At 33.9% G+C, this 23,304-nt stretch overlaps 1 protein-coding gene across 4 annotated transcripts in view; it reads right to left on the bottom strand.

Moving 5' to 3' along the window:
* Positions 1 to 15,282: 15,282 nt before the first annotated feature.
* LOC143234015 (uncharacterized) overlaps positions 15,283 to 23,304 on the bottom strand; it is a 39,649-nt gene continuing 31,627 nt past the window's right edge. For all 4 annotated transcript variants that reach the window (XM_076471011.1, XM_076471010.1, XM_076471012.1 and 1 more), the window contains 2 exons: positions 18,513 to 19,241; positions 15,283 to 16,853 (listed from right to left, as the gene is read on the bottom strand). In XM_076471011.1, the coding sequence (XP_076327126.1) occupies positions 16,660 to 16,853; positions 18,513 to 19,241 (923 nt within the window). In that variant the 3' untranslated portion in view covers positions 15,283 to 16,659. The remainder of the gene's footprint in view (positions 16,854 to 18,512; positions 19,242 to 23,304) is intronic.

The following is a 23,304-nucleotide window of genomic DNA, read 5'->3' as shown; positions in this document are numbered from 1 at the left end:
TTATACGAATTGTATTCTACTTGTACAAATATACACCATAGCTAAGTTCAATTATTTAGAACGAATTCTTCGTTACTTGTTTATATAGCACCTCCATGTTTTGTAAATTCTATAATTTTGATTTTACCATTTTGCAAACAAAATTAACTATCTTTTGAAATAGTTTATGCATGTCTATTAATAAACATTTTCAACAAAACTTGTCCTTGTTCCTCCCCACAATTTTTGAAATATTAAAATGTCAAGAATTTGACTTGTTTGAAGAAAATACTTTTAAATTGCCTTTCATTTATTATTTAACCAGTTTGAGATCTAAACTTCACTGTGATCTCAACAGAGTCAAATGCTTTGTTAGTTTTTGTTTGTTTATTTATTGGTTATGGCCCGGCATGGCCAAGTGTGTTAAGGCGTGCGACTCGTAATTTGACGGTCGCGAGTTCGCATTCCCGTCGCGCCAAACAAGCTCGCCCTTTCAACCGTAGGGGCGTTATAATGTATGGTAAATCCCAGTATTCGTTGGTAAAATAGTAGCTCAAGAGTGGGTGGTGATGACTAGCTGCCTTCCCTCTAGTCTTACACTGCTAAATTAGGGACGGCTAGCACAGATAGCCCTCGAGTAGCTTTGTGCGAATTCCCCCCAAAAAAAAATTATTGGTTAGTTTCTTTTACAGTGGGTGTCTGTAACTTGTTGGCAATAAATTTCAACAATCAGCAAATAAATAGCAAAAGCCACTTGTTTTAAAATAAAATATTTCTTAACAACAAGTTACAGATATATAAATGTTTGTTACACTGATGGGTATCACTGTTGTATCTAGAGCTTTAAATAATTCTTTTTTTTCATCAAAGTCCACACAGTTTGGTTCAATTACTTCAAAACACAGTTTGACAAGACAAATTATTCTCCCTTTTCTGATATTACAATAAAATATGTGATAATTTCACTTCAAAAATCGCCACTGTTCACACCTTATGGCTAAACACGCGGTTCTTAATGTAACGGGTTTATTAATAAATATTAACTTTAATAAAGACATTTGTGTAAGTTAAATATATATTTAAAAACGCATATAACATATTTTTAAATGTGTATTACTAAAGTCTCACTTATTCTCAAAATTTGTCCTCCGTTGAGACAGCGATAAGTATATGGACCTATAAAGCTAAAATTAAGGGTTTGATTCTAGTCGTTGGACACAGCAGACAGCCCGGTGCTGCTTAGCTATAAGAAAACACACTCTAAATTTGTAAAAGATTCTTGAGTGTAAGAATCAACAATATGTGTTTTACGAAAGCACAAGCGTATCTTCTAATATTGTTTCCAAATGAACTTTCGAGAACCTCCCCCTAAATATTTATAAATCGACGCGCCAAGAGATAATTTTGTTGGTTTAGCTACAATTAGCATACCATAAAACTTGGAAGTTATAACTGTGGTTGACGTTTATCAGTCAGAAAACTATAGATGCTTTAACAGAAACGTTTATAAATTTTGAACATTATAGACCATTTAATTTCAGTGAGTTAACTTCGGACATTAATATTCTACGAGTATGTTAGATACCTTTTTTGGAAAAAGGTAAGCTTCATCTTGTGAACTGCATGAGGCCAGCCAAGAATAACTAACTTCTAAGTGAAATGTAACAATATCAACTTAGAATTAATTGTCTTATCGTGAACCATGAATAAAATATTCAGTTCCAGACCAGGTAGAAGACTCAGTATTGTTTGTAATTTCTAAAACTTTTGTATATAAATCATTATAATACGAAACAATTAGTAACTTAAAAAAATTAAAGTATTTCTCTTTGTCAACATCTTGTTCTTATTAATGGTGTCTTAAGTGCTTGGTAACTATTATTTTTCGAGTTGGCTAGTAAAATACAAATAGTTCAACTTGCAGCTTTACTTCTACCACTTTCATTTCCTTCACCATTCTGTTTCACATTTAGCTTCCAGGTAACATCTGTTGTTTTTTTTTACTACAATCACAGAAACTGTAAAACGCATTATATTGTTTGGATAGCTGGTTGAGATGGTTCATGCTGTTATAGTTCGTTTGCTGTGCTGTCAGTGCCTTTCAACCATACTGGGGCTGGAATACTAACTTCAAGAGGTATGTTTTCAACTTGCTTATCCAAGATGGTATGCATCTTATTTTCTTGTTCTTATCCTTAGTTTTATTTCAATTATTTTTTCTTCGTTACTTTGAAGAACAGTCACCTTCCCACAGCTGTCTGCAGGCAGTGAAGGGTGGTATAGATGTGGGACGTTGTGGGTTTAAGCACCCACATCTCGCTCTCCTAATTTCTATATCTATTGCTACTCTTTTATTTCTTATGTGAGACTGGCGAATGTAGGTTAAGACTGACAAACGATGAATTCCCACCGCAATGCAGGTCCTACTTTTTCAATCACCTCCAAAACTTAGGGTGCATTTTATAATCCCACATTATAGTTTGTAACCTGGGATATTTTCAATTACTGAGCGTTTTCTGTTTAATTTATTTTGTTTCTGTTTGCTTTTTTAAGTTATAACAAACTAATACATATATATGTAATCAACCTTGGCTAAGTTTTAGACTTTTCAAACATTAAGATAAAGAAATTGTACACAGTATCTAATTTAATTTGAGAACCTTTACGAATTACAACTTATCTCGGTCGAGTCTCCGATTTGTTATGTTATGAACGTTAAATATTACAAATTCAATTAGCCGGAAATTTTAAGTTAGAAGTTAATTGAATGTTAGTATGTATAAAAGTTATGTTATTAGCTAACAAGATTGATACACACACTATTCCTTCTTAACATAAGTTTATTTTAATAGACAAACAACAATAGAATTTATAATAATTATTACAAGTAGTCATTACAAATAATGATTTATATACAAAAGTTTTACAAACAAACAATAATCAGTCTTTTATCTGGTCTGGAACTGAATATTTTACCGACTGTCTAGGTCCACGACGAGCGATATAATTTTATTTTGATACACAGGTATATCTCACTTGAAGGGAATGTTAGGTAGCTCTATTCTTGTTTGGCCTAACGTGGATTACAAGCTTACTTTTCACAGAGGAAGATAGACATCTAATGGAATCGTAGAAATGTTAACGTCTGAGTTAGTTCTCTTAAGTTTAGCGGTTTATAATGTTCGAAATCTCTAAACATTTGTGGTCAAATTCTCTAGTTTTCCTATTGATAAACGTTAATCACAATTATAGCTTCCGAGGCTAATAGTACACTCACTGTAGCGACCCAACCATATTCTCTTCTGTCTCCTCGCATTGTTACGATGGCTACCTTTTGTATTCATTAGGTGAGATTCTCGAAGATTCAGTTAGTCCAACAATACTGGTAATTACTAGTATTTCACAAACATCGTACATTGTTGATTCTTATGCTCGAGAATATCTACATATTTAGAGAACAGGTGGGACTTTCCCAATACGCATTTTGCAATATACGTTGTATGCATCAAACTGAAACAAACACAGATATTAAAATAAATGTATAACAGTAAATCCGTTAGAGAACGCATTGTGGAACAGCAGTTTTCCATGTCTGGAGTAAGTTACATAGTATATTTTAATCTAGTACCATGGCTTCATAACAACATCTTTTCTACTAAAAAAGATAATATTCAATTTCCCCTTTGTTCCTAGACGTTTCATGATATGAATTATCATTTAAACTTGCAAAAAGTCTACTACAGATTTTATGTAATCTCGTACATTTAGAAACTGATGATGCCATTCTAATAGTTTGTGTATTTGTTTTATCATAAAGCTACACAGTAGGCTATCACCACTCCATCCATCACTAGGCATCAAATTCCAAGATTTTTGCGTGTGAACTCTGTAAGCTTACATTATAATATTAATTTATTATTATTAAAGAATACCTTTATACATTTGCTAGTGGCTACAGGTGATGAGTGATAATTTACTTGTGGGCTTGGTTTCACTTGGCCTTGAGCATCTACATGCGTCACTAATCAAAAACTTATTCATTTCAGTAGGGGTTCTGATAAATAGTGTACATCTGTCGTTGTGTATGTATGTTTTAATTTTGCAGAAACATTTTATTAAAACACATGAACTTTCTAGAGCTACTGTTATGTTGTTTGCACTTTATTTTTATTTCCTATAGAATTATTTTTTTTAGAAAAACAATTATTTGCTAAATTCGAATGTAGGGAAGAAACATCAGATCGTAGATCGCTTTTCAAAATGTAAGAGTACCAATCTTTTTCTTTCATCTAACACTATAGAGTAAAAAGGATAAGTTTTTTTTAAATATGTTAATAAAATATGATTATTTCTATTTGGTTTTAAAAATTCAATATGTGTGAAATTTATTTTAATCAAAATGAAAAATCCAACAATTTACGAAAAAACGATGCACTACAACAATCACTTTTATTCGATTAGTAACCATGGTTGGACAAACAACACGCACACGCACGATATATAGGCATAATATTACAGACTGACTAACACGTATAGAACTCCCTGTGCTACAAGTTTATATTCGTTTACATTTAGAAACCAAATACGTGGAGGACCAGGTGGTTATGGTGCTCGACTCGTGATCCGAGGGTCGCAGATTCGAATCCCTGCCACACTAAACATGCAGGGCGTTATAACGTACGATCAATGCCACTATTCGTTGGTAAAAGAGTAGCCTAAGAATTGGCGAACTAACAAACAAGTAAAATGGAAATTTCTCTCAAGGTAATAAAATGGATATGAATTGCTCCAAATCTTATTTTAAAAATTAAGATAAATCACATTGTTAACTTTTATGACAAGAAATTCTCGTATATATGTTTGAGCAAATAATAATATGAAATAATTTTTTTCGTGAGCGAACTTCGAGAATTCTTTTTCTAATCAAACTTGTGCGTGTTTTCTTATAGCAAAGCCACACTCGGTTGTCTACTGTGTTCACCAAGGGGAAATGAACCCCTGATTTTAGCTTTGTAAATCCGTAGACTTACCGCTGTACCAGCGGGAGACTAACCAAACTCACTCACCGCGAAAATGATTATTGTGTTATTTACATTTAAAATTCAAATTGCGTATGCAAAATAGGTTACATATGTATATACGTATAACCCTCTCTCTGTTTGTAATGCTACCCTTGCCGGTAGCGCTCGACCCTCTGTTGGTAGCGTTCAAATTAATTCAGTAGATTGTCTCAAGCAAGAATCTCCAGTTAAAATACTAGTCGAATGAAGATTTTTTATAACTTCTAAATTATTAACTAATCACATCTAGAAAAAGATATTAAAATGTTAGAAAAACGAAAATAACATGATATTTTGTCTTAGGGATTCGAAATGTTTGTCAGGATGTGGTTACAAAGCCTTGGTGTGGCAGAAGTTGTGGTGGTTGACTGTCGTCTGCAATTCTTGCTTTCACGTCGCAGTAAATCAAGATTTTATGTTAACGTTTTGACTATATTTATTATTTAGTCTGTTTATTGTCATATCTACAACACATTCTTTGAACACACAGAAAAATACAAATCATATTGTAGGTTAAATAAAATATTATATCTTATTTCATAATAAATACGAGTTACTGTATAAGTTGTAAACAACTTAATATATTTTCAGACCAATATTATTGATGTTTTTCACCTTCAGTAAGAGATTTTTTTAATTAGTAAAAGAATGTGTATTCACATATATTTTGAAAAGTTGTACTTTTCACGCATTATCCCTTCACCATTAAATTATTTATCTTTGTTACCAAAATTGATAAATCGCAGGATCAGTCATTTATCTTTTAGAAACATTTCTTCCAGAACTAGTTTTTTGTGCTGTTTATTTATATAAGGCTTTATTTATTTAAAAGCCCAGCATGGCCAGGCGGGTTAAGGCGTTCGACTCACAATCTGACGGTCGCGGATTCGCATCTCCGGCGCACCAATGTGCTCGCCCTTTCAGCCGTGGGGGCTTTATAATGTCACAATCTATCCCACTATTCGTTGGTAAAGGAGCAGCCCAAGAGTTGACGGTGGGTGGTGATGACAAGTTGCCTTCCATCTAGTCTTACACTGCAAAATTAGGGACGGCTAGCGCAGATAGCCTTTATGTAGCTCTGCGCGAAATTAAAAATAACCAAACTAAACAAAATATCGTAATTATCTGGCTTGGTTCACCAATCTCGTTCTGTTACCTTCTTTGCTTTCTCTCTCTCTCTCTATATATATATATATTATCGATTCCCTTTATTCACAGCTGTAGCATCTTCACAGGCGTCGCTAGGCAATGGCACGTGGGGTCAATGCCCCTATCTTCTGTTAGCGTCTTGAAGAATCAGAACAAAAAATCATGATACATATCATATTGAAACGCCGAACATTTCCGAGCCTTTGAGACTGAGCCACGAATCTTTAAGCACCTAGCGACGCATCTGTACATTCCCAACATCTCTGTTTCTATTCTTCTGTTCCTGTAACCATAACTGTCAACTGTATTATTTCTGTATGTTTTCATGAAAAATATGAATAAGAACATATTTTGCATGATTCTAGAAACATAGAGGTCTTGTGAAACCCACCAGGAGGATTATCAAAAAAAAAAAATCTTTATTTAAACTAGCTTAAAAATAAGATATAATGGACTATTTGTGGCAATGCTTCATTAACAATCAGCCATTGGCTTTTGTCTAAGAAGTTATTTAATAAAATGTTAATTATATTAATAAAACAGTATCACATTAATTTCTAATACATAACAAGAAGTATTTTAGTAATTTCTGTAATTCATAGAAACTTAGACCTATAATTTTACGTTTAATTATTAGGTATGGTTATAGATACCTACTATTTTGAACAACTAGTAAGTTTTTATATAAAAATAACTTAACCGATTTTGGACATTACTCTTTTAGAGAACATTTTGTTCGACCTTACATATTTACCTACAAGAAATTCAGGGTGAATTCACATCAGTTTATTTTATTTTTTTTATTAATAGAAATATTTTTAATGATGTTTTAATAATGTGTCGATTATTTACAATTTGACTTTCCAGAGAAAGCCAGAAATTGTTTTTTGAGGAGCTTCATAGCAACCAAAGTTTCGAACTTTAATTTCAAATTATATATATATGTGAGAAATGCTCAGAGTTAAAAAAGTGTTAGAATCTTTTAAATTATTTTAACAACAGTTAAACTTTAACTAAAAAACAACGTATTCTACCAGTGTTTGCTTTAGTTATTAGAAACTGAAAAGAAAACGACCGAAACGAAAAATTAAGAAAATAAATTAACGACATTGGAACTAAACCTAAAAACTATTTTACAATTAGTAACAATGAAAAATTATAGCTTCTGTTAGGAAGACATCTTTTCTATATTTTTGTCCATTGTTACTACTGTAGTCTGATCATACGGTTCTGTAGCTGTGTATAAATGATATTAACAAAATGAACTTAGGATGTAACAAAGCAAAAAAGGGAAGAATATGCAGTGTCTAATTAGTGTTTGCTTCACGAATGGCGTGTATTAGTTCATTTAAAACAATATGATTGTTTATTTATTTTTCGCTTTCACATTCGGTTTTGATTGAGCGTAAAGGGAAATACGAATGGAATAACATCTGTAGAAACTGTATAAATCACAAAATTATCTATTGTATCATTCCGTTTTATGCTTTTGCAAAGTGACTTTGCTGACACAACGTTCAAGAACGAGGCGGCGCTGCGATGGCGGTATTCGTCGACATATTTTTATATGTGGATGACGAATTTTGAACGTAGTTTGCTTTGAAACTTATTTTCATTTATTATCAAAAATGTTCCATAACGTACCAGAACGACGTTTTGGTGACTTTTTCTACGACTCTAGTGTTGTGAGTGAGTGACGGAGGTCAAAAAACAATCTTATGGTCCTCAAGGCTAGTTACATCCGTGTTGGAGAGTTTATATTTATTATTTTTGACGTCATCTTCACTTCTACATGTTGTATAATTATATGATGACATTAAATTGCAGAATTAATGAATTATTGGTTGACAAACTGAAATTGCTTTTTTGATATTGCTTGAGGTTATTTAATCGCAAAAAAATAACAATAATACCCGCATGGACGCAGTTATCAAAGTCTGAAACGATGATCAATAAGGTTTGGCTTGTTTTGAATTTCGCGCAAAGCTACACGAGGACTATCTGCGCTAGCCATCCCTAATTTAGCAGTGTAAGGCTAGAGGGAAGGCAGCTAGTTATCATCACTCACCGCCAACTCTTGGGCTACTCTTTTACCAACTAATAGTGGGATTGACCGTTGCATTATAACGCCCCACTGCTAAAAGAACGAACAATGTTTGGTGCAACGGGCATTCGAAACCGTGACCTTTAATTACGAGTCAAATGTCTTAAAATACCTGGCCATACCGGGGCCATTCGGTATGAACGATTTTGTTTTGTTTGTTAAATTATTCTGCTTTCCGTTATGTTCGGCCCGGCATGGGTAGATGGTTAAGGCGCTTGACTCGTAATCTGAGAATCGCGGGTTCGAATCCCCGTCACACCAAACGTGTTCGCCCTTTCAGCCGTGGGGACGTTATAATGTGACGGTCAATCCCACTATTCGTTGGTAAAAGAGTAGTCTAAAAGTTTGCGGTGGGTGGTGATGACTAACTGCCTTCCCTTTAGTCTTACACTGCTAAAGTAGGGACGGCTATCGCAGATAGCCCTCGTGTAGCTTTGCGCGAAATTCAAAATACAGATACTGATATTTCTGTTTCTATGCATTCTAAACGTAATGATTGTAACATATTTCAATTCATTCCTTCTGTTATTGGAGCTATTTTTTATTTGCTTTCATGTTGATTTTTTTATTTATGATGCAAGAAATTTAATTTTCATTTTTTTATAGTGCCCGAAAAAAAAACAAGATTCGGAAAATCACTTTTTTTAAACCTAAAAGGCCGTGAAATATATCAGTATTAATATTTAGGACTGCATATAGATGGCACTGTAAAACTACACCATACAGTACTACTTACAACAGTATGATATGGATTTTAGTCTGTATAAGTTAGAGAGAAACTTGTTAAGGTTTTGAATACTTTACTGCAACTGACTTAGCCCGATAAACATCTCACTGTCATTTTTCGCAATATTAAATCGAATTTAGAAATTCCTTGATTATTCCCCATGCTTCAAGTGGACAACTAGGTACACCATTGTTATGATTATTACATGTAGCAATTAATAAAAACAACAAAATTAAGAAGTAATAAGATCATGTTTTCTAAACGCTGACAAAATAATGTATTAAGAATATATTGATTACATGATATGTAAGCGATTGCCTGAGCCTTATAATGAAAGGCATAGTTACATCCTGATTAGTCTATAAGAAAATGTGTAAGAACGAAGATATCTCTCACTGCTAAGAGAAATGATAGTTTTACGGTTTCGTCGGTGTTAAGCACAAAGCTACACAATGTGCTATCTGTGTTCGTCTCGCAGCGGGTATTGAAACCTATTTACAGCCTCATAAACCTTGATATTCACCGTTGAGCAACTGTGACGAAGAAGGATTCTAGTTACCTGCATATTAGGAATACTGTTACCAAGAACTGTTTCTTTTACCGGATATTCAAACACTCGTGTCGTTATTTCATCAACATAAGTGGTTGGAATTCAAGAAAGACATGGATACTGAGTAATCAAGAAAAGAAACGACGTGATAGACATTTTTAGAGCACCAGACATATTTCATTTGTGTAATCCCTTCACTATTTATCAAGTTTTGATTGTCTCTAACCCAATCAACCAAAAGAAATGTACAAAAACAGTCCTAAGGCAGATGAGTCTAGAAACTTCTTATCCAAAATACAAACTTGTGGTTTCACTGGTGTGTAGAGTGGAAAATGTGAAGAGATAACGATTAGAAGTGTTACGTGATTGGATGAGTCTCTTTTCACCATTTTCTGTAGTGACTGTTAGGTAAAAATATGTCATCATCTGTGGCCAGCATTATCTCGATGAGATTTGGCAGTTATAGGATGAACTTCAATATTACAGTCATCGTCATATGATGATACATAAATAATAAATAAATGATACTTAGGTAAAGCATTTGTTTAAATCATACATACATACATAGCTATGTAAAGCATTTGTTTAAATCACACATACGTACACAGGTATGTAAAGCATTTGTTTAAATCATACATACATACATAGGTATGTAAAGCATTTGTTTAAATCACACATACGTACACAGGTATGTAAAGCATTTGTTTAAATCATACATACATACATAGCTATGTAAAGCATTTGTTTAAATCATACATACGTACACAGGTATGTAAAGCATTTGTTTAAATCACACATACGTACATAGGTATGTAAAGCATTTGCTTAAATCATACATACATACATAGCTATGTAAAGCATTTGTTTAAATCATACATACATATGTATGTAAAGCATTTGTTTAAATCATACATACATACATAGGTATGTAAAGCATTTGTTTAAATCATACATACATACATAGGTATGTAAAGCATTTGTTTAAATCATGCATACATGCATAAGTATGTAAAGCATTTGTTTAAATCACACATACGTACACAGGTATGTAAAGCATTTGAGTAAATCATACATATCTACATAGGTATGTAAAGCATTTGTTTAAATCATACATACATGGGTATGTAAAGCATTTGTTTAAATCATACATACGTACACAGGTATGTAAAGCATTTGTTTAAATCATACATATGTACACAGGTATGTAAAGCATTTGTTTAAATCATACATACATACATAGCTATGTAAAGCATTTGTTTAAATCACACATACGTACACAGGTATGTAAAGCATTTGTGTAAATCATGCATACATACATAGGTATGTAAAGCATTTGTTTAAATCATACATACTTAGGTATGTAAAGCATTTGTTTAAATAATACATACATAGGTATGTAAAGCGTTTGTTTAAATCATGCATACATACATAGGTATGTAAAGCATTTGTTTAAATCATACATACTTAGGTATGTAAAGCATTTGTTTAAATCATGCATACATACATAGGTATGTAAAGCATTTGTTTAAATCATACATACTTAGGTATGTAAAGCATTTGTTTAAATAATACATACATAGGTATGTAAAGCATTTGTTTAACTCATACATACATGGGTATGTAAAGCATTTGTTTAAATCATACATACATACATAGGTACGTAAAGCATTTGTTTAAATCATACATACGTACACAGGTATGTAAAGCATTTGTTTAAATCATACATACATACATAGCTATGTAAAGCATTTGTTTAAATCACACATACGTACACAGGTATGTAAAGCATTTGTTTAAATCATACATACATACATAGGTATGTAAAGCATTTGTTTAAATCATGCATACATACATAGGTATGTAAAGCATTTGTTTAAATCATGCATACATAGGTATGTAAAGCATTTGTTTAAATCATGCATACATAGGTATGTAAAGCATTTGTTTAAATCATACATACATACATAAGTATGCATCCGCAAAAAAGGTCGCTTGGTCTTGTTCTGATAGTCGACTTTTTTGTATTGGGTAAAACGGCCACCTTAACTTGGAATGTAGTTTTCACGAATTAAGTGAGCATTAATTTGCTGCAAATATCTAGAGTATGGCCGAAGCATATTTTGGAAATATACGTCAATGGTGTGGGATAAGACATCCATGATAGGAAGGAAGATAGCCTCTCACCACTCAGCAATAGCAGGATATAGTGTAAGTCAGGGAACGTAAACTGTGTTTCTTTTACGGGATATAATTAAACTAATCAAAAACACCTTAGGTACGAAAAAAAGGTGCAGCCAAAAAAAAATTCAGCTTGCGATTTAAGGGAATAAAATCAAAATTTGTGGCCAAAGTGATAGCTACACTTATAGCATTGATAAAACGTTCACAGGAAATATTCATTAATCAATTAGCCAGGGTGCGTATTTTGTTCAACCAGGGATACCTTTTTATCACGCCTAAGGTGTTTTAAATTATATTATATGACTTTTATGCACCAAATGAGAAAGTGATACTCGACTGTAACCATCTCAGCTTTAGAGTTGCAATCCTACTTTTTGGAATAAACCTTTGCTTGACAGAACAAACCAGATACCTTTAAATATATGGTGGTAGTTTCTCCCTCTAAAACAGTGTTAATAGCTTTCTTTATAGTAGCTTCCCCACTGGCACAGCGGTATCTCTGCGGACTTGCACCGCTAGAACCGGGTTTCGATACCTGTGGTGGGCAGAGCACAGATCGCCTATTGTGTGGCTTAGTGTTTAATTTCAAAGAATATATTAACGCCATGGAATTTATATTAACAGTTTCTTGTCATCACCCTATGCATTCAGTACAGTATTATCAAAGAATATCATGTATGCTAATTGCTTAAGCTAATATCAAGTGACGTCAAACTCTCTTTAATTCGGATAATTTCATAAAATTTAGTAAATTTATGTTTAAAAAGCTAGCAATGAATAATTGAAAATAACCGTCCACTCGCATATTTTTTTGAAAACATGAGCTAGAAACAACTAATCTTGCTTGCGTTCTTTCACCATGTAATTTTTCTGCTATAAATCAGCCTCCTGTATTCCGTATGACAAAATCTAAAAATGGCCTCTTAGATGAAACTGTCATAAAATGTTAGACCGGTTTGTCACATTACAATTGTCATGTCACAATGTAAGAGATTTTTGTTGAATAATTTTTCACATGTGGCTTATATTTACACCAAATGAGGCTCCTAATTGTAAATTATTAAGATATATCACTTTACCAAATTTGAAAAACTCCATAAAAATTAAGTATGTTGTTATATCAAATAAACTTTATGTGCTTTTGATACGAAGAAGAAAGAAAAGGAAGAAACTCAATCAAAATTGAAGATATTATATCTCAATAATTATTGGAGTGCCTTGAAATTTGGTACATGAGGTAAAAATCTAGTAGAGCACATCCATTGAAAATATATTTTAGTTTGAATTACAATAGTCCGCGATACAGAAGGTGAAATAATTCTAAGCTCTCACCCCTGTTAATAACACACAGTGTGCCTTTCAGGCAATTTTTTGATCTCAAGACACATTACCGTCTTGATCACTGTTTGAAACCAACAAAAATAAATTTCATGACATATTTGCTTCGTAGTCACAAAAACTTGAAAGTACTTATCTTGGAACAAAGTTGTTCAAAAAGAAAAAAAAAATTGGCGTGGTCCTTTTTATCATTCACATTCGCATCATGTTATATTCAATTTATTCTGATACTTTATGATATACATTGGCGGCCATTTTACCGAAGGGGACCGTTTTACCTCACTTTCACCAAGTGATTATTATAGATTATACAAGAGTTTGCAAACTCTCTTTGTTAACCTGAAGATGACCTAAGAAGGCCGAAAGGTTTTTCTGTACTTTATTTTAGTTAAAGTGTTAATACCCATTCCTGCCATCCTTAGAATACAAAGTGTGACTTCATTCCACGTAAAACATTTGTCAATGAAATGAGTGATGTGTGATATGGACCTCATTTCACATAGCCAGGACCACTATCTTCAGCTCGTCACCATTTTGAATCAAGCTATAAAAATATAATTCTATGTTAAAAATATAACTGTTTGTTAAGTTATAACAAAATAGAAAAAGAAAGAAAATTGTTAGAAAATGACAGGATATTGAAGGGGATATACTATCATTTATGGTTGTGAAGTTCGTTGAAAACATTCAAACAATACTTCGTGTTTAAAACACTTTGTATTCTAGAGACAAGTACAATTCCGTAGAAGAGAAAGACTTTGTCAGCTGATGGTTTTCATGGTGCTTTCACGCATGACAAGTTTCTGTTCTTTAAACTGCAGTTTCAGCAGCCTTGTCAGCAACGGCGGAAGTACAGAAACTTATGTAGTCCATGCTTTTTCTTGGCTCATTTTGTCGGGTTGTAATTCATGGTACAGTAAATTTTGTTTTTGGTACAAATGAAAGCAGATCTCTTGAGATTGATGAGAAACAAGACAGTTTTATACATCTAAAGAATCTGGTATTTCAGGGGTTTAGAGTATAAAAAAAACAACGTACAACTGATTCTGAAACCCTTGAAGTTGTGATTTTTATAATCTACAACGTAATGAACTTTTTGCGGTTCTGGAACAAAAACAAAAACAAAATAATTGCTGTTTATGACATTTTGTAAATAAACAATCAGAGTAATTATTGATAAAAGTTAATAATTATATCTGGTTTTGACTTTCATTTTCAATATTTGTTGAGTCTAATGAATACTGAACCTGGGTATCAGAACTGAAACTAATCAGTTATTAAACTCTTTGATCAAAAATCCGATTTTTAAAACAAATAATGAATATGAATATTAAAACCCAACTGAGTAATTGTTATCATTATTTTACCCAGGACATGAATTTAAAATATGTTCATCATACAATAAGTTACAAAGCCTGTGGTCACAACGCAGCGTATACAAAAACAATCTATGATCTTAGAATAATGATATAATTTGTTTTGTCTTTCATAAATTTTCTAGATACAAAGCTCTGCTAATGCCAGCAAAAGTCTATAGTGTTATGTGCTATAAAGTTGAAGTGCACCGGTATTCCCTTGCATAGCTCAAGACGAGTAAGTTAATGTACTTTTCTGATGTTTTATGACAATATGGAAAGTAATTGTAGATAATGGTTATGGATTTTTTCTCACTACAATGTGAAACACAATGAAGGTAGTAAACCGTATCGAATCTGAGTTATACCTTAGACGATTCTTATTAAACTCGAAAGTCTACGGATTTAGAACGGTGGACTCAGCAGATAGCCTTGTGTGGATTTTTTATAAGAAAAATACTTACTGAACTGTGTACTTATTAAGTTCATGTTGATATACGCATTTAGGTTTTGAAATCGGATGGGCGAAGTGTCATTAGGTATGTGCTATATTATGCTTCTGACATAATTTCGTAATATATGTCAAATAGTAATAATTTAGAAGTAATGAAGTAAACACGTAAGCTCAAAATATACAGTATTTATGTATGAAGACAATCTTTCTATACTTTGTTTTTGTTCATACAATCTTTATGACTTAATATCAGGAAAATCCATTGTGATGTATCAACTACGAGAACTAATTTAGTATGTGATGTTTTAACCTAATTAACCCAGAGAGGATATAGAAGTTTTCTCTATGTTAAAATATAATGAACTGTATTTAATGCGCAAACACGTTGAAAAGACTCATGTGATATTTATTTAAAACAAAATTGGAAGATAATGTTCAAAATTCGTAACATGAATTAAAGCATTTATCCTTGTTCATAGACGTAACCGATAACGTGGGTTTTAATCACGTCTTTCAATTAATAAAATTCAAATAAAACACAGTCCGAGCAAAAGAAGTTCGACTATAAGATTTCAAACAGCGTGACACATTCTGTTATTAAAATAATCAATAAAGTTACTTGTAGTTTTACTCTAAACAAAGCATACAATTTGAAATCGAAACCATAACGTTAAAGTCTAGACAAAACATTAAGATAGAAAAAAAAACGAAAACGTTATATCAAAAACTTATTCCCAGTATACAGAGTTCTCTTTTGAAAGGAGAAATTTTTCACCTTTTAGATTTACATATGACAGTTTTCTGAATCTTATATTATGTCGCTGGGAGTAACTTTTTGTGTGTTATTTTCCAAGAAATGTTTCTTCCTTAATGCTTTTATATTGGATTTTATTTTACAGATCCCATTGAACGTAATAATAATTAATAAATCACAGTTAATTCTTTCTATGAATGAAATCGTTCATTCTAAGTTTGCAGCTCACCAATAACCAAACTTCTAATACCTCCAGAAGAATATGTAAATATATTTTTTAATGCATTTATGGACAGTAAAGTTTTATAAAGTACATACGTATAGCGTTTCGTTCCAAATATCTTATTAACATTAAAGAGATTTCTTCTTTGTTATATTACGATAACACGATGTTTAACTTCATATGCTTTGGATGTATTCGAAAGCTTCGCTAAACAAGACGATAAAGCCCATTTTGGGAAAAACCAGTGCAGAAGAATAAGATATCATTGAAACTAACGATCCTGCTAAAGCTACACAGAAGAATAAGATATCATTGAAACTAACGATCCTTCTAAAGCTACACAGGATACTTGGGTACCTTTGTAACGGACAGAACATTTCAAAATCAGTCTTTAAGTACTTCAATTACTAAATAAGACATGGTGGTAGACAGAATTGAAAACAATGTCATTAATATTATATGAATGATTAATTATCACTTACTATGACACTTCTCTAGCCACGTGAAACGACACGACAAGAAAAGCCTACAGAAGTTGGGTTTCCAAAATCATTACGTTGAATCAGAACATCTAATATAGCGTAAGGACTAGAAACGGTTATTTTACTATTTAAAAGGTTTTTAATAATGAAATTACGAAAACAGTAAATTCACGGCATAAAGTATAAGGTGAAGAAATTCAGCTTTCAACGTAGAGTGGCTCAATATTGTGGTATTCATTGGTTGTCACGTTACCAGCGATACAAGATGAAGGTAGTCGAGTTTCTGACATTCCAACGGTCTTTTCATTTTGTTAATCCCAGGTGGACCTTAACAGGTTTAAAGGTGGATCTGTTTGGTGTTGCTTTCGCTGTTGACCAGGTTTTCGGAATGACATTAAAGTTATGAAAAGTCATTTTCTGTGCTGTAGGTGAGGAGGTTGAACCCCAGTTTGTTGAGGCTTCGTGGGAGTTATCTTGACACTCAGAACTTGATTTGGCTGAAAACAAAAATTATATGTCAGTGGGAAAAAAAATACGATTTATTTTATAGTATTAAAACAAAGCGTTACTAGTGATTAACTTGCCGAACTTACCCCCCAAAAAACAACAACCCGAAAACAAAACAATCGTGTTTCGTAATTTCTGAGTGTGAATATGTTATAAGAGTGACAGGGAAAATCTCATTATTGTATTAGAGTAGCTCTAGAGTTGGCGATAATGGCCATCTGCTTCCCTTTTAGTTTCTCACTTCAAAATTAGAGATGGTTAGTGCAAATAGCCTTTCAGTAGCTTTGTGTGAAATTCAAGAGAAACAAAATTAATTATACTGGCTATACGAGTTTTTTCGACTCGTAGAGTCGAAACATAAACTGTGTCTATACGGTGATAAGATAGCTATCTAAGCTATTTGTGAGCTTCCGCAAGTAATGTATTTAATTGGACTATATATATATATATATATATTTATAAATTAAACAGATTCATATACGCAACAACTGTTAATCACGAACAATGTAATCAATCCGTACAGATAGCCCTTCATATATTTAGGAAACTCAGTAACAAAATATTTTTGTATTCAATGCTTTTTAGACACTCACTCCCAATGGCTCAGCGGTAAGTCTGAGGGCTTATACAGCAGAGATACTCACGGTGGTTACAGCAGAGATGGTCTACGGTATAGTTTTGTGCTAAGTAACAAAGAAACGAATTGTATTATATTTTTAAGTAATTATTTTCCGTATACGCTCTTCATAATTTTTAAAGTAGTTTGTTTGTTTGTTTGTTTGTTTTGAATTTTGCACAAAGCTACTCGAGGGCTATCTGTGCTAGCCGTCCCTAATTTAGCAGTGTAAGATTAGAGGGAAGGCAGCTAGTCATCACCACCCACCGCCAACTCTTGGGCTACTCTTTTACCAATGAATAGTGGGATTTGCCGTCACATTATAACGCCCTCACGGCTGAAAGGGCGAGCATGTTTGGTGCCACCGGGATTCGAACCCGCGACCCTCAAATTACGAGTCGAACACCTTAACCCACCTGGCCATGCCGGGCCTTTTTAAAGTAGACGACAAAAGAGTTTACAGACGTTTGGTTATCTGGTGGCAGTTATCGTAATTGTTTTTGAAACTTTGGTTTTAACCTTTTCATCGATGAATCAGCGATAGGCTTGAGGATTTACTAAAACGGGGTTTGATTCCCCACTGTTGACAGGGCGCAGATAGCACTAGTGCTTTTTTGCAGTAAAAAAAAGTATAATCTTTGCTTTCACCCCAAATTAAAAAATACGTGTTCCAAACATAATTATTTTTGTCGAACAAAATCAGCAAAGACATGTATGTCCTGGCAATTAAAGGAAGGCTTTACAACTTATACCTTTTGTTTAGTTACTAAATAATAATAAAACTACAAATTGTTGTATAAATACATTTAATCGAATTCTGGTCCTTATGTAAGTCGTTATAATAAGTCTGTTGTTATTTTAGTGCATATTTAGCCAAATATTTGGTTTTGCTTTCAGTAAGGTCATTTGGTAAAAAAAAAATTACTTGTATTAAATCAACAATAAAAAAAACTTTTCTCGTCGTTAAACGCATGTACTTATTTAATTTAGGTTTTATCCTCTCCATGAAAATTCAGTCTTGGCATATCCTCACCTATATTCGGACTATTCCAACCTCGTGGGATACGGGGTCGATAGAGATCATAGTTTGTAGATGGCAGAAGGCTATATCCTGCTATAGGAGCAAACTTAGGAGTGGGGGCATTCGGACGGGAATGGAAGTCCACTGGTAGTGTCATTACAGGAGGAGACGTGGCTTTCGTTCCGCTTTCTTGATGAACACGAGGAACAAATGGGGCTGAACGAGTCTCAGGCCAGAATTCTCGAAACGCAGCATCACAACTTCCTACAGGAGATTCTAAGGCAGCCTCCCAAGGACTCTTGACAATTGTCAAACGTGGAGTTTCTAGGATTTCTTGGAGTCTGGCGTCGGTTTTTGTCCCTAGTGGTGGCTTACTTTGCAATAACTGGTGAGCTTTGACCTTGTTTTCGTCCACAACCCATTTTTCGGACTTTTGCCTGCGTTTTGCGAACATAGAGGCACCTTTTCCAACTGGAGATTTCAGGTCTTTAACAAGACCCAGACAGACATCAGGACTAATCACGTTATGCTCGTTAATATTTTGACCCTCCTTTCGCAGTTGGTGGACATCTTGTAAGTGTCTGGGATCGAGTATCAGTTTTAATTTCGTTGGAGAATCACTAGATTTAATGTATGTAGTGCTCAGTGCTCCTGACATAGAGGGCTCAACTTTTGTTTTTTCTGCACAAACCTGTTCTTTCAGTGTTTTTCGTTCGTGAGGTTCGTGTTCTTCCGCCTGATCTGAAAAAGTATCAGTAATATGAACAACCAGTTAACATGTTAATACAGTTCAAGTTTCAACGAATAAATATGACATATTTAATATTGACTCACAGGGATGGTAAATTGAAAACTAAAACACTGTTGTCAAAAGTTTATAACTTTCTGGTAATGTCAAAGCGAAAAACAAAAACGGTTTAACAGATAGATATGAAGCAGTGCAGATTTAAAACCGACTTCAAGCTTTTCTCACCAGTTTCTCTGTAACTGATGTTTTTTCGATTATTTTCAAATGTATTGAGTTAATGACTACAATTCTTGGAATGCAATTAGAACTTATACAATAGTTTTAACTGGCTCAGTTTATCTTCCAAACTACAGGGAACAACACTTTAAATTATTATATTTAGATACACCTTATCTTACTGGTTTTATCACAAAGGAATGAACGCAGGCTTCTAACGGTAATATTTCAATTTAATTATTTCACGAGGTTAACTGCTATAACAACTTTTGCTATACGACATCTTTGTTCGTAAATGAAAGCCACAATTATTGCTGACATCTCATTAGAACACATCACACTTACGAATGCAATAGAATGGTATTTTGAAGAAGCGTCACTGATGTTTAATGGTGGGGTGATGGAAATCATTTAACCGCTTGTCAAATCATTAAAAAAAATAGAAATATACGTCAAGATACAAAAAAAGAATGTGAACGAACTAATTAACTATGTTCAGGGAATCTGGACAAATATTTATGATTCAGTAACAAAATGATAAACAGCTCTAAAATACTATAAACAGCAGATTAAGAGTATTACCGTGGTTTAGGTTTCAAATCTCATTTACGTTGTAATTCAAATACCGTAAAAATATATAAAATAGAGATTTCACTCTAATGCATTTTGTAAATCTATCAAAGTACATCAGTAGAATAATTTTAGCTAAGGAAGTTAAAAACCCTAACCATATTCTAACTATGTTACATCGACTTCAAGGTTTCTAGAACACTGCACTCATAAAATAGGCTAATTATGGAATTCCCTATAAGACGCAGCCATATTATAATAACCTCCAAGACAAAATGTAACAGTTAGGATCCTAACTTTCAAAAGGGGCACAATAGTGAATAGATGTCAACTGGATTTTTATCAAAGAGCACCGTTTTGTTCAGCGCTCAATTCGTCATTACAATCCTTCCAAGAAAAGCATTTGAAAAGGATTACGTGTAACACCGGAAGCTACTGACTGCTATTGGCTAACCGAAGAAAATTGATGACTGAGAATATTGTTGGATACAAAAGATGTTTTACTATGTTCAGAAGGGCGAAGAACATCAGAAACGTATTTCATTGTGGTTACCGATCTTATCCATTTCCTGATGCTACCTTCCCACCTTGAATGATTATGGATCTTCTAAAACAACAGTAAAACAAGTTACACAATTCATGTTGCCCGTGGCCTGGCATGGCCAAGCGCGTAAGGCGTGCAACTCGTAATCCGAGGGTCGCGGGTTCGCGCGCGCTAAACATGCTCGCCCTCCCAGCCGTGGGGGTGTATAATGTGACGGTCAATCCCACTATTCGTTGGTAAAAGAGTAGCCCAAGAGTTGGCGGTGGGTGGTGATGACTAGGTGCCTTCCCTCTAGTCTTACACTACTAAATTAGGGACGGCTAGCACAGATAGCCCTCGAGTAGCTTTGTGCGAAATTCCAAAAACAAACAAACAAACATGTTGCACGAAATTGGTTCGAAAACACAACAATGACTTCGGCCATTTTCCTTAGTCATCACAATATCCTTATCGCATTCCAATTAAGTATTTTCGAAATAAACACGAATGTTACACGCGCCACGTTAATTCTTTTTCAACTTGTATGGAACTACGCGACACTTCTTTACTCCTTATAACGATAGGTGGTCCAAGCTGTTATAGGTGGGGTATTATAAATAAAATAGCAAGTGATGCGTCTTCAGTGATGATGGCCGAGTAAGATGGAGCTGTGTGTAAGAAACTGGACACACGTTCACAACAGTTTTTATGAAAGCAATTAGGATAAAGAAATATAAATCCATGAAATAAATAGTTAGCCTTTTACGTTACAATAAGAAATGGAATGACTTGTTTGAAAGAAAACAGAAAACGTTGTCCTATAACAAAAACGCTAATGTATGATAGTCTCAAGATGAAAATGCATTTGTTTAATTAGCAACCGAATATTAGATCCAAGAAGTGAGCTTGTAGTTATTTCTTGTACCTACTACATATACATATGTGCTGTTAATGGAGAGACAATTTACGGGGAAACGTTAAGCAATTTTAAAACTATGCTATTAAGAGTATTGGCCGAAGAGATGCACAAGATTAGTGTAGGTATTCAAAAACAACTGTTTACAAGGTTTCATTCAGGCAGAGGTACGTTTAAGAACTAACAACACTAAAACCAGAAATTTTATTCTTCGTCGAGGACAGAGAGCAGGTTGCCTATTGTGTTTGTTTTGTTTGTTAGTTTTTTGAATTTCGCACAAAGCTACTCGAGGACTATCTATGCTAGCCGTCCCTAATTTAGCAGTGTAAGACTAGAGGGAAGGCAGCTAGTCATCACCATCCACCGCCAACTCTTGGGCTACTCTTTTACCAACGAATAATGGAATTGGCCGTCATATTATAACGCACCCACGGCTGAAAGGGCGAGCATGTTTGGTGTGACGAGGATGCAAACCCGCGACCCTCAGATTACGAGTCGCACGCCTTAACACGCTTGGCCATGCCGGGTCACTGCCTATTGTGTATCTTTATGCTAAAATAAATAAAAAATTTACAAACTAAAAAGATTTCATTTTTGGTTTGTTTTGAATTTCGCGCAAAGCTGCAACGAGGTCTATCTGCGCTAGCCGTCCGTAATTTAGCAGTGTAAGACTAGTAGTGTCATCACTACCCACAGCCAACTTTTTGGCTACTCTTTTACCAACAAATAGTAGGATTGACCGAAACATTATAACGCCCCCACGGCTAAAAGGGCAAACATATTTGGTGTAACGAGGATTCGAATGTTTGTTTTGGTTTTTAATTTCGTGCATAGCTACACGAGGACTATCTGTGCTAGCCGTCCCTAATTTTGCAGTGTAAGACTAGAGGGAAGGCAACTGTTGGACTACTCTTTTACCAACGAATAGTGGATTGACCATCACATTATAGTGCCTCCACGGCTGAAAGGGCAAGCATGTTTGGTGGGACAGAGATTCAAACCTGCGACCCGGTATTACGAATTGAGTACCTTAATCATCTGGCTATGCCTGGTCTTCATTTTCGGAAAGGTGTCTAAACAACGTAAGTCAACGTTTCGGAAAAACGGTATTGGGAATAATGTTACTGAATTATTTCTACTACGAAAATAAAAATATATATGGAGAGAAGGTAAAAAGTTAAAATTAAAGTTAGCAGTTCGGTTTTTAATACTTCCTCGAAAACAAATGTTCATTATTCATAAAATATACATTAAAACATAATTCGAAATTTGAAAATTTCACTTACATATTTATTTAGGAAGGAGTTCGAGGATAGAAAGATTATACAAATGTTTTATAAACAAACTCAATATCGTGATTCGTCCTCGTACACAACATGAGATAACTAGAGTGGAAACGGTTAAAAAGAAAAGTTTGAATTATGTTTTCAATTATGTTTTGTTAATGTTATACATACTCGCTAAAACGTGAGAATATTTGTTTAATATAGAACACAGTTTTATTAAGCCAAATGATAGCAGATATTAGATTGTCAAGAAACAAATCGTGTTACGCGAGTTCAGACAAATAATTTCTTCCACTTTTCTGTACATGGATATAGAACTTAGGGCGCCGGTAAGCCTCGTCCATAAACGGCAAGAGAAACACGAGACATCCGCGTGCAGACGTGTATAGACGTAGTACTTCTAGAAAGTTGTTTATTAGTGTTTTATTCTTACGGAGATATCTGCTACAAAAGAATAATAAAAAGCAATGACAAATGATGCACTGCTTTCAGTTGTGAAATAAACAATTTGTGTGAGTGTGGGTGTTCACCGGAACACCATTTTT

The sequence above is a fragment of the Tachypleus tridentatus genome, chromosome 12 (assembly GCF_004210375.1).
Source record: "Tachypleus tridentatus isolate NWPU-2018 chromosome 12, ASM421037v1, whole genome shotgun sequence".
NCBI classification, from domain to species: Eukaryota; Metazoa; Arthropoda; class Merostomata; order Xiphosura; family Limulidae; genus Tachypleus; species Tachypleus tridentatus.
Note: the sequence above shows the minus strand (reverse complement) of the source record. Positions and strands in the feature narration are given on the sequence as shown.